We start from the raw sequence: 11,801 nt of genomic DNA, 5'->3' as shown, positions 1-11,801 counted from the left end.
GTTGCTGCCACCTCATGTCCTCTCGCAGTAGTGTTAGCCCGAAGGAAAGGCAGGGCTCTGCAAGGTGCGGGGAGCAGGGTGACCTCCTCCCGCCGCTTCCCCCTCCATCCCCCCCGGTGCGGGAGCAACCTGCCCGAACCAGCGGGATCGCCCCAAGTTCTGCTCTGGTAGCCCCCAGCGTGGGTTTCGAAGGACCCGCGCAAAGCCCGTGGGCTTGTGGCAGGTCGCCTCCGGGACTGCACGTGTAGGGGGGCGCCGGAAAACTCGTCCTCATGTAGCTTTTAACTAATCACATCTCTTCCAGCTTTTGGGCAGACATACTTAGCCTGAGCAGCGCCTTCATTCAGAGTAGAGCACTCTGTCCCCCGAAATGCCTTTCTGGCTCCCTCGGAAGGCAACATTTTCATTTTGGACAGGCAGCCTGCCCCAGAGCTGATGCATTTTAACAGGGCTTCTTTAAAATTCACACCTTCTGTTAACCTAGATTCAATTTGGGTGAGTTTTACTCTGCCAGGAAAGGTGAGACCGAATGCAGAGTCTGGTCTTGTTCTTGACATTGGGAATATGATTGCAGGAGCAATACTATCCCGCTTTGTTTGTGTACTCTTTAACTGCCATTTCTTTTGTTCCCGAAACCCCTTTCCCCCCTCAATCTCACAGGCTTAATTAGGACAGCTCTAATGAACATGGACAGAGAAGCAAAAGAATATTATGAAGTGATTATCCAGGCCAAGGATATGGGTGGACAGCTGGGAGGATTAGCTGGAACAACCACAGTCAACATCACCCTCTCTGATGTCAATGACAATCCACCCAGATTTCCACAGAGTGAGTACGCGCTGTGTCAGGACGGGCAAAAAGGGGGGACTGAGTTGTACAGCTGCTCTTTGGTCTCATTACAGCCATTTTCTAACTCAGGATAGTGACAATTAGAGGTGGGCAGAATTTCGGATCGAAGAAGGAGCTTTCCTTCAGAAAATGTCAAAATGGAGCATTCACCAGCTTGTCTTTCAGAAGAGGTTCCTGACCTCCAAAATCAACAAAACCAACACTTATTTTAAAGGGTGGGAAATTAATTTACAGAAAAAGGAAAGAAGGAGATCTTTTGTGTTCCTGAACTGCTCACAGCCATTGCCTTTGGCTGCTAATTGCTGCCCTGATTCTCTTTTCTCCCTATCTCCAAAAGGATGTCTGTCAAATCAGGGACATGTGGCAGTGCTGGAGGTTGAAAGATAATTCATTCAACACTCCAGCCAGGCCACTGCAGGGGAGGGTCTGGTCACAGTGCTGCCCGTGTGTAGAGTGCATTGTCATACAGGCTGCTCTCCAGAAAAGTTTCATCTAAACCGTGGCAATATACAGTTAAACCGTAAGATACATAACAGCCACAGTTAATGGCATGCAAAAACAGGCAGCTCCACCCCCATCAGAAACATTACTTTGTATTTACAGAAGTAAATCGCAAAGCAAGATTTACAATATTTTGCTCTTTCTTTTTGAAATTCTTTCAGAGCAAATTTACCTACATAATTCTATATTACTGTTAAAAAATTGAAAGAAGCTTCTCAGGTTTGATTGAATGCTGTTTCTTTTGGTGGCGTAGATCAGTCTCAAGCCATTTTGGTTTTGCCATATTTCTCATCTAGCTGAGAAATGAAAACTCCTATGGTTCTTCTCATTGCTATTCTTCTTCTCCATCTGTTTCTGCGTGTTGTACTGCTAAATCAAAGCACATCACTGAGATCAGCAAGAAGCATCAACTTCCACTTTTCGACTTCTGGCAGAGCAGCTTGTTGAATGTGCCATTGCCAATTCTGTTTTGAAAGTGGCATGAATTGTAACAGTTTGATACCAAACTCTTGATTAAGAAAAATGAGAGTAGATCAAACTCCACCCTTGGTGCGGTTACTGGTGGAGTTAACAGAGAGAGCACAGCAAGGAAGGTCTGAACATAAAGTATCATGGCAGAGAAGTATTTTAGCTACATTTGTATTTTTAAAACACGCTTTTAAAATAGTAGTTTTTCCCCAGGCTTGCTGCTAAGCAAATTAGTGATGCACCAAATGTGCTCAAGAGGGCGTTTGTAGGGAGAGGTAGTATATTTTAATAGAATCACTGGTAAATTTGGAAGAAACAGGCAAGCTTCTGAGCTCTCAAAGCCTTGTTCAGGGTGGAAAAGAAGTTTATACGGACTTGAAAAAGGATTTGTGGTGCTCAAAACTTGCGTGTTTATTCCAGCTGTACAAGCTGACCTAATAAAAGATGCCCGTCCTTTTAAATCTGTTTCATATCCTGCTTTATATCATGACTGCAGCAGCACTGGTGTTAATTGCCCTATTTTTCTAGCTGAAGTTCCTATTTTCAGGTATATTGCTGTTTTGAAAAGAACCCGTTGAACAAACCTGTTGGTTTGACAAACACCTAAATAAAACTTTCCCAGGCAATTCAGTCTAGCTGTGGTTTTTTAAAGGAGATCCCACCACTGTTGCAGCTTTGGGAAGGTCACTAGGGATTCCCTGCAGGCTATGCAGCGTTGCAGCCTGCCCTGTTCTACTCTTTGCATCGCTGTGCAGTTTTCGGTTCCTTTTCACAGCTGGTTTTTTCCCTCCCCGCTCTCTCTCTGCTGCTTGTGCCAGAGCATTATCAGATGAGTGTGCTGGAGTCCGCTCCCGTCAGCTCCACTGTGGGCCGCGTGGTTGCTAAAGACCTGGACGAAGGCATTAATGCGGAGATGAAGTACAGCCTTGTGGATGGAGATGGACTGGATGTCTTTGATATTAACACTGATCCTAATTATCAAGTTGGCATCATAACTGTGAGAAAGGTAGTAAAGTTTCCTTTTCATAGTAGTTTATATGGCTAACAGTCCTGGTTACATTTAATGTGTGCAATATTCCCTTATGCCTGTAGTAACTTTGTTCCCTTTCCATGACAGTAGCCCCTTTCCTGCTATAAAACACAATTTCTTTAACATTCATTGCTAAAATATGAAAGCAGACTGCGTTCCTAGGAGCAACCTTTAAAAAGTGGGGACAGCATTAGCATAAACATGTCTTTTCCCACCGAAGCAATGTTCTGATTCACTATTTATCTATTTAAATATTCTCTGTAGCTTAATTATCCTACAATGCAAGAAATTAGATCAATATTTGCATTTGAACTGTACACATTTTTCACTCCAGTGTCCCACAAACAATAGTAAAGCATGCCTTAGAATTATTTATAAACCGATAAAACCCAGGCAGTTTTTTTTTTTTAATTGCTGCTTGAAGATCCATAAATGCTAATTAGACTAGACGAAGTTGTCTCTAAAATGGCAGCTGTGAAACTTCTAGTACTCTGTACCGGAGGCTATGCAGAAATGAATAGAGTATTTTGCTTAGACTGCCTGCTATAGGATATTTATTCTGCAATCTTACATAAATGCTAGAAGTTCAACTCTGTTTCTAGGTTATGAAATTGTAACTGTATTTCTGCCTAAGCATATCTAGTGTACTAATAAGGAAGTATAGTCTCCATTTAAATAGCCTGGGACTAAATTGTGCGCTAAAATGGAACAACACATGGGAGAGATTTGACCCTGCAAGCCTCTATGCCCTACAGCAAAGCATTTAAGCGAGTATTTATGGTCACCTTTCTCCAACTCTTGTTTATGAACAGTAGTCCCTGAAGTTAAGCACATGCTTTGCTGGAATGAAATAGATGTTGAATGCAAACTCTAATGTAATTTTTCGCTTATTTATTGATGAAAGGAAATAGTTTCTTCAGAGTAAATGTGTCAATAAGCTTGACTTTTGTTATTATGAATACAGTTTTACTAGATGTTCATGTACATCAGGAGGAGGAGTTACAAAAATTTGTGGCATCGGTCATACCAGCATACTGGTACTGGCATACTGTTACATACTGCTTAATCCACCTACTGTATATACAAATGTTTGTAAAATCCTATATATGCCTGTAGCTTTTTCTAATGTTATGATTATCAATAGCCAAACATTGGGAAAGTTGTCCTTTGGATCCACTCAAGAAAAAAAAAATCAACTGGTATTGATAGAAAAGAATATCAAAATGAGGGGAGTGGGAAGAGAGAGAGAGAGAGAATTTCTAAACCCAGAATGAAATCTTGTTTGAAAGAAAGCAAAACTTTCCCTGTCATTTTTCTAGGCAGATTTCCCAAACAAAATAACTAACACTTCTATTGTGGGCATCAAAAAGTCAGAACTTACAGTTACAGGTAAGACCACTGCTTGTGGTCTTGTGGCCGCTTATCTCAGCCAACAAATCCCACCAAAACAAAAATGTTGAGCACTTCCTGAAGTTCCTTCCAAGTTTCTTCCAAGCCTCCCGCCTGTGAGGCTGATGCTCACCTGGGGGACAGCCTTTCCCTTCTCCCTGCCTTGGCTGCCACGCTGCCCGGAGGAGGCAGGGTGGTGGGTTGCCCAGCCAGCACCTCCAGCCCAGCCACTGCCCCAACAGCCACTTGCTCACAGCGGCTTCTGCTAAATCCTGCTCGCATGGTGCACCTCTCTGTGCCTGTCTCAGCACTGGAGGAAGAAGGACGAGGACAAGGAGAGGTTTCCATGGGGTGCCTCTCTTCTCGGCTGCATTCTGCAGCATGCTCGGTTCACAGGAGAAGGCAACCCGCTTGCCCTCCCCACGGGACCAGTGGTTGAGCTGAACCATGGAAGACAAATCTGATGCTGGTGGGGGGCAGCGAAGTTGAGGCATTGGCACATGAGAGGATCAGGAGGGAAAGCCATGGTTGCTGATGAAGGAGTCCAAAGCAAACTGAGGGTGTCTGAACTCAGAAGCCCCAAAAACGTGTTGGCCTCGCACACTTGTTCAGTTTCCTCACTTTTTCTCACGAGGCCATTTAGTCTTTTCTTAATGCACTTGGGTTTTATAGTTATTAAGTGTTTCTGGGATTTAACTGCTCTTTCTGTAACTTAGCTTTTTAGTGTACATGCAATGATTCTTACGCAGTTTTCTTCACATGAGAAACTATGAGATATAATGGCCTCCTTAGTGTACGTTAAGGCAGCTTTGCATTGCGCGTTCCTTGCCAGATGGACAATAACTGTTGCTTGGTCATGTGAATATATTTTATTGCTATTTTTACAATGCATACATATGCAATTGGTAGACCATAATGACTCTGCAGTAAAGGGTAATATGTTTGTAGATCTAGCTAAAACCTTGCTGGCAAGTGCTATGCCTGCAGTAGTCACTGATTTACCGGGTGAAACTAAGGGCAGCAAGAGCAAATTTCAGATCATCTGCTTGTACCTGCTGCCACAGGTGGCACAGTTCATCCTGTATTGCTGCACAGCATCTCCAGTGATCCTGGACTGTCATCTCCCTCAGCACAAGAAAATCAGTTCCCATTCCAGTTTTCATTTCTCATCCCCATGTACTAAATGCTGAGTGAGTTTTAATTTTATAATTCTGAGAACTCCAGTCTTTCGTCAGGCATTCCTATGCAGGACATCAGTACTGGTAATTTTACTGTGAAAGTGTGAGCTTTTGTATGTCACTGCAATATTTCCACTTCTGAAGAAAGAAGTTGTTGTGGCAGTAGAGAAGTATTGAAGCCTCCGCTGAATTCAGGGGGTGTTTTGAGGCCCATAGTATATACGCCTGCCATACCTGAGCATGTGAAACTTCTGCTGATGTTGCTTAAACTAATACACGTCTCATGGCTGCAGAATTGGCCAGCTGCACTAATGAGCAGTGCAGAAAAGGGATGGGTTATAACTGGCCAAGGAGGACTTCGCTGCTACAGTAATGATCATTGCACCTTTGACTTTCAGTTGCTTTGGTATCCTCCTCCTCCTTCTCTGTTTTCCCGACCATCTCCTTGCCCCAGTCTGGTAGTAGGTCTTCAAAAAGGAAGAGCTGAATAGGAAAAGCAAAGGTGTTGGATAGGAACAGCAGTGATGTTCCTGGAGTCTGAATGAACAAAGACTGTGTGTGACAGTTCCACACACGATGCTCAAATCCCTATGTACAAATAAAGCCACACACTTTGAAAGCCATTCATGTAACATAAAGGAATATGTCCCACTGGGAGACTCTGAGAATTGGGCCATTTCTTTTCTGGTACAAAGTTTGCATTGCTGAGGATCTGTGCCAGCTCCGGGGATCCAGGTGCGCTGGTTTTCAGCATTAACACTCCCCAGATGATACAAGTAAAGGGTTGTGACCATTTAACCACAGTGGGATTGCTTTTAACTTCTAACTACAACTTGGGAAGTAAGACTGTGTCCTCTGTAAGGTGTACTTCATCTGGTGAAAATTTTTTGTGTTCTGGAATGATCCTTCCATACTGCCATTCTGGTTGTCAGATGCTTTTAGTTACCTCTTATCAAGACTGGTAAATTGCATGTTAAATACAGAACTCTCCACTTAGGTCTAAGCAGATTTTGGAGAGGCCTTATTTTCTTCAGGGATCTGTGAAAAGAAGGGAGAAGGGAGATTAAAAAATTATTTATTGAAAAGTTCAGTGCTAGCATCAATTATTTCTATATCCATGTTCACCAAATAAGTACTTTTATCTAGAAAGGAAATCAAATTCATGAAACTGCTAACAGAGGAATCTGCCAACCCTTTACCCATTATCCCAGGAAAGAAAAGAAGAAAAAAAAAAGAGCCACTCCCACTCCTTGTTTCAAATAATACTTGAGTATTTAATACAAAGTGGAAGGGCTCCCACAGGAAGAGGTTGGAGTAGCTCATAGTGCTTTGAAATTAAACTATTCTCTCAGCAGGGAGGAGATTCAAATCCTAGCACTCAGCACGCCTGGGCTGTGAACCTGTGTTTAGGACACTTACTGAGGAGGTGAAAAACCTGACTGCTAGAAAGTGGGATGGCTTACGCATACAAACTGGAGGAGGATCCCACAAGAGAGGCTGAACATGTGCCCTGCTGCCACTGGAGCCTTTTAGCAGCTTGGCAGACAGGGCACTCTAGAGATGAGACTCCGACCTCCTCAGGTGTGAACATCCTTGTCCCTGCCACCAGGACCCATATTTGAGGAACCAACTCTTCATATCTGTACCTTATTTTCAGGTGCTCCCATACTGTCTGCTTCTGCCTGTACTTTCCTCAGAGTGGCATGAAACACTCTGTGTGAATCACAGCACAGTGGTGGTGTGGCCACTTTTATTTTCATTTCAGCAAGAAGAATCAAAGAATGTGTATTCTGAAGTGATCTACAAATATTTCTCCTGACTTTTTTGGTTTAACTGTCAAATTAAAAAAAAAAAAGAAATATGCAGACAATGCCATTTCTAACGCTACTGTCACTGAATGCTTTGTCTCCATCTACAAATATTTATCTTTGTTATCCTTATGATCAAGAATCATAGCAAAGATTTAATTTTAAAAAGAAGCATCAGGTTATATTAGAGTGTATCTTTTACTTCTGAAAATTAAAATTATATGGCCTAAATCATATGGCTAAGTGTGCTTAATGCTCGATATATTTTTCCTCCTCAGCCTTTAAGTTTTGAGAGCAAGAAAAGCTACACCTTGAAAGTAGAGGGCGCCAACCCCCACCTGGAAATGCGGTTCCTGAACCTGGGTCCCTTCCGCGACACCACCACAGTCCACATCAGCGTGGAGGATGTGGACGAACCTCCTGTGTTCGAGCCCAGCTTCTACTTTGTGGAAGTGCCCGAGGACGTGGAGATTGGAACCACCATACAGATCATTTCCGCCAAGGACCCAGATGTGACCAACAACTCTATCAGGTCTGTGCTCTCTTTGCATGTTCTCCCTGGTACTTTTGGGTGGTGGGGCAATGATGGGGCTGAAACAGGAGGAACTCTCTTTTTAGCCTGTGAGTTTAGTCAAAGCAGATCTCACACACTGCGGGGCTCTGCTACGACTGCCAAAGCAATGCGGGAGCTCACCCTTACCTTTTCTGTGGTATAGAGAACGTCTGCATCTAGCATTGCAGTGAACTCATCAGGAGTGTCCTGACAGCGTACATTACAAACAAACCCCAGACTCGCGTGACTTTCCTGGCACAAAATCTGACAGTATTGCTGAGACTCTGCTACCGTACCGAGGGGAAGGTCATCAACTCACTTCTCCTCTCAAAGCCTGCCTTTGTCAACAGCTCAAATACACAGCTACTTTTGGAGTAGGTTGAATGCATAGTAATAAATATTCATGAACCACTAAATTATATAGTGTCTGGTCAAAGCTGCAGAACTAGATATTCCCATAAGGAGTTAAGAGAGGTAAAGTTGTATTTACAGCCATGGGAGCTTTGGAGCTGCAACTCAGCAAGGAGCCAAAGGAGCAGATTTGTGCGACCACAGCGCTCTTTTCCACAGTGGCTGCCAAGTCAGCTCAGTTTATCAGCGAAGACTGTTTTTCTCCGAGGCCAGCCCACATACTAATTGTCACAACCTGCAGAAGCTCCGGGTGACTGCAAGTTAATAATCCCAGCAGGCTGGCTGCTTCTCACACCTGAGAAACGCTTTTGGAGTTGAGCTGCTCTATGCCTAACCTTGCGTCAGTCCGGCTTCTGAACTGTCTGTGTTGGGGAACAGTCCTGGGAAATACAGGAGGGAGTCGAAACATTGAGTATTTGGAGTTTTTGAAGAAAGTGAAATCTATATGAGCGACTCTGTGAGCTGCAGCTAGGAGATCTGAGCAGACACAAAGTCAGTTCTTCTTAATGATATTGCTTTCTGTGTTGCTGCTCTAATTATTTTTTCATCTCTGTTACCTCAATATACCTATCTTTTCTAGCTACATTATAAGGTTATCATACTTCTCATGACATTGTCTCAAATTCTTCAATAAAACTAAGTATTATACTGTCTGCATCACAATTTCATTACCCTAAACTTTTTTCCACCCACATCCTATTTTGCTGATTACTGTCTAGCATTATCCAAACACTGCAGTGCAAACAGCTTTGTGCTAATGTGCTTAAAATAGTATAAGAATAATTCTGCGGACTATCAGAGGGTAGAAGTGTTCATTGTTATTTTTAATGAGGTTTTTCTTAGTTTTCTTCAGAGCTTTCCAGTGACTACCCTTGATGAAACAGCACTCTATAAAGCTCAAACTGCATCACCAAAGATATATTAAAAAAAAAAAGTTGCAAATACACACAGACTCCTTTGTAACTCTGAAGACTTCACAACTTTCTTCCTCTTTTTCTTCCCATCTTCCTCTCTTCCCACTTTCATTTCTTCCTTCTTCCCTCCTTCCTCCTCCACACCTAATATGTACAAATATAAATGACTGGAGTAGAGAAAACAGGAAAAAAAAAAGAATAGATACCATTTGTAATGCTATCTAAAACGCAGATGTTAAGAATTGGTTTTTCTTGCCTCTCACGTGGTGTCCTCAATCCATGTCAACTCTGTGCAGTATGAGTCAGGCAATGCTTTAGGCTTGCTCTGCATCCACTTTGCACAGGGCAAAGCAAAATGAGAAAACCAAAATCCCAGATACATAGTTTGTTACACAAGCTGAAATCCATCTAAAATTAAAACTGTGACCCGGCCCCTCCTTTTGCCATTTTTTCAAGTGTGGAAAAGCCAGAGCACATTTCAGAAGGGCTCACTAAACATGGGCGAACTCTCAAATCCTCACTTTGCCAGCATCCAATATCTGGCCTCCCACACTGTGAAAATCTGATGGCTGGAAATACGCCATGATTGTTGTTAAGCGATTCAGGCAGGAAGATTACCTAAAGAATACAGTGGAAATCAGTATGAAGGAGCAGGTATTATTAACAGGAGAACTTACATGGAGAATCCAAAGACTCCACACATGTGCCTCTTGGCACCTGTGATTAATACCGCAACCACTAATAACAAGGCCATATTCAAGTTCAGATACTCGTTGGCCTTAAACTGTCAGAGAGAAATTCTTTTTATAGCCCTCATACAAGAATAATTATTATAGCAAGTATAGCAACACTCGTACTTATTTCCTAAATAAATCAAATGCCTCAGGATTCTCTTTATTTAAGAAGAGATGGGAAGGACTGGGAAGGAAAGGGAAGCAAACCTGCCATCCCACCCTTTTACACTTTTTTTCAGAAAAATCAAAACAACATAGCTCAACAGTATTTTATATCCCAGTTTAATAAGTCCCTATATAAAGATCAGGCTGGCATGCTTGTTCCAGCGAGTGCACTTTTGCCGAAAGCAGAAAATTCAGAAGAATGAGCCCTGTTCAGCATCCATTATGACGAATGCTTTCAATTCCCATCAACTTCTAAGAAAGAACCAACAAAAATGAGAGTGAGCCTGGGTTCTGTTCTGGGCTGTGGTATTTACACAGGCGCGTGTGTGGCTTTTGCCCAAGGCTCTCTTACCATGCTAACATAGCTAGCTAGGAAGGCAACTCGTACAAAGTGCTGTTAAGAGCACGGTGATGCATATGAAGGGTATTGAGTATTTTACACACCCTGCAAAACAGTCCCTCTGACCGAGTACAGCAGTGACAGCTGTCAGTCGGCTGCCTTCCTGCCTGAGTTTTCTGGCCTGCAGGTACCAGCACACTCCCCTGCTCACGGGTGCGAGGAGCTTGTTCCCAGCATTAAAGTGACACGTTGGCCAGGCAGGTTGAGTAATTGTGATTAATCAACCTCACAGAGGGAGCTGTTTTTCTGGCTGGATGATGTGAGAAAGCCAGTCATCATCCCCCTTGTGTTGACGTGGCTCAACCAGTAGGATGGTCCAGGATGCAGGTGGAGTTTATTACCCTCAAGGAGGAGAGAATATAAAAGCACAAGGAAAAGAACGGTTCCTCCTCATCAGCATAGGTGCCCAGAGAATGAGCTGATGTAAAGTCGTTTTCATCCTGTCTGAATTGTGCCCAAGGAAAGGGCATAATTATTTTGCTTAGAAAAAGAAATCACACTCCTCACTGACAGTTTTTCTCTGTAAAGCAGATGCTCCTGTGCTGAGCTGTGCCTTGCTTTGAGGCTTATTCCTCTAAATCTTCCTGTCTTCCAGCTCCATTGAAGTACTACTCACTGTTAAGTGCTGTTAACCACATGAATTCCTGTATTTTTTGAGCATCTCGCTCTGTACCTATACAAGTTAATGGACCACACAACTAGGTTGAGGAAGAATGTGGATCTGCTGTGTATGACATTATTACTGCTGAGGTACTTTGTTGGCTGTAACACACAGTTTTCACAAGGGTTGCATAATACATTTAATGTGTACTCTTGCAGATACTCGATTGACAGGAGCAGTGATCCAGGGCGGTTCTTTTATGTCGACATTACGTCAGGAGCACTGATGACTGCAAGACCTCTTGACCGGGAGGACGTTTCTTGGCACAACATCACTGTGCTGGCGGTGGAGCTGAGTAAGGAGAATGCAAACTGTACACAGATTAAAGAGATACAACAGACAAAGCCGGCTGAGGGACCTGAATTCAGCAATTCATGTGTTCTTACGCACTGAGTGGGATGCCGTGTTAACTGAATTACTCTTCTGACATCAATAAGCGAACACTGCATTTTTATTTTATTTTTTATGCTCTTTTTCACAGGGTGGTGGGGGAGCAGAGGCTGACAATTAAATGCAGAGTGCTGCTTTTTCAATTCATTAGTATTCCAGGGATTTATTTAAACTCTTCCTGGTGTATTTCTGCAAGACCTCTGTCTCTCCAGACGGGGTAGGCAGCTGAAGCAGACGCTGTAAAGGCTGCACAGCTGCCAGTCCTACCTGGGAAGATTGAGTGGTGCAGAGACTGGTGGGCAGCAATGATCCTACACTGCTAGGTCACTGGTTGAAATCTGATCTGGTTC

The 11,801-nt window shown here is 43.2% G+C and overlaps 1 protein-coding gene across 1 annotated transcript in view; it reads left to right on the top strand.

Annotated features, from left to right (window-relative positions):
• CDH20 (cadherin 20, type 2) overlaps positions 1 to 11,801 on the top strand; it is a 56,155-nt gene that overhangs the window by 30,463 nt on the left and 13,891 nt on the right. The window contains exons 5-8 of the mRNA XM_009883945.1: positions 661 to 828; positions 2,637 to 2,824; positions 7,502 to 7,755; positions 11,220 to 11,356. Coding sequence (XP_009882247.1) covers positions 661 to 828; positions 2,637 to 2,824; positions 7,502 to 7,755; positions 11,220 to 11,356 — 747 coding nt within the window. The remainder of the gene's footprint in view (positions 1 to 660; positions 829 to 2,636; positions 2,825 to 7,501; positions 7,756 to 11,219; positions 11,357 to 11,801) is intronic.

Source organism: Charadrius vociferus, unplaced genomic scaffold, assembly GCF_000708025.1.
Source record: "Charadrius vociferus isolate BGI_N301 unplaced genomic scaffold, ASM70802v2 scaffold234, whole genome shotgun sequence".
Taxonomy (NCBI): domain Eukaryota; kingdom Metazoa; phylum Chordata; class Aves; order Charadriiformes; family Charadriidae; genus Charadrius; species Charadrius vociferus.
This window is presented reverse-complemented; position numbering and strand designations above follow the sequence as displayed.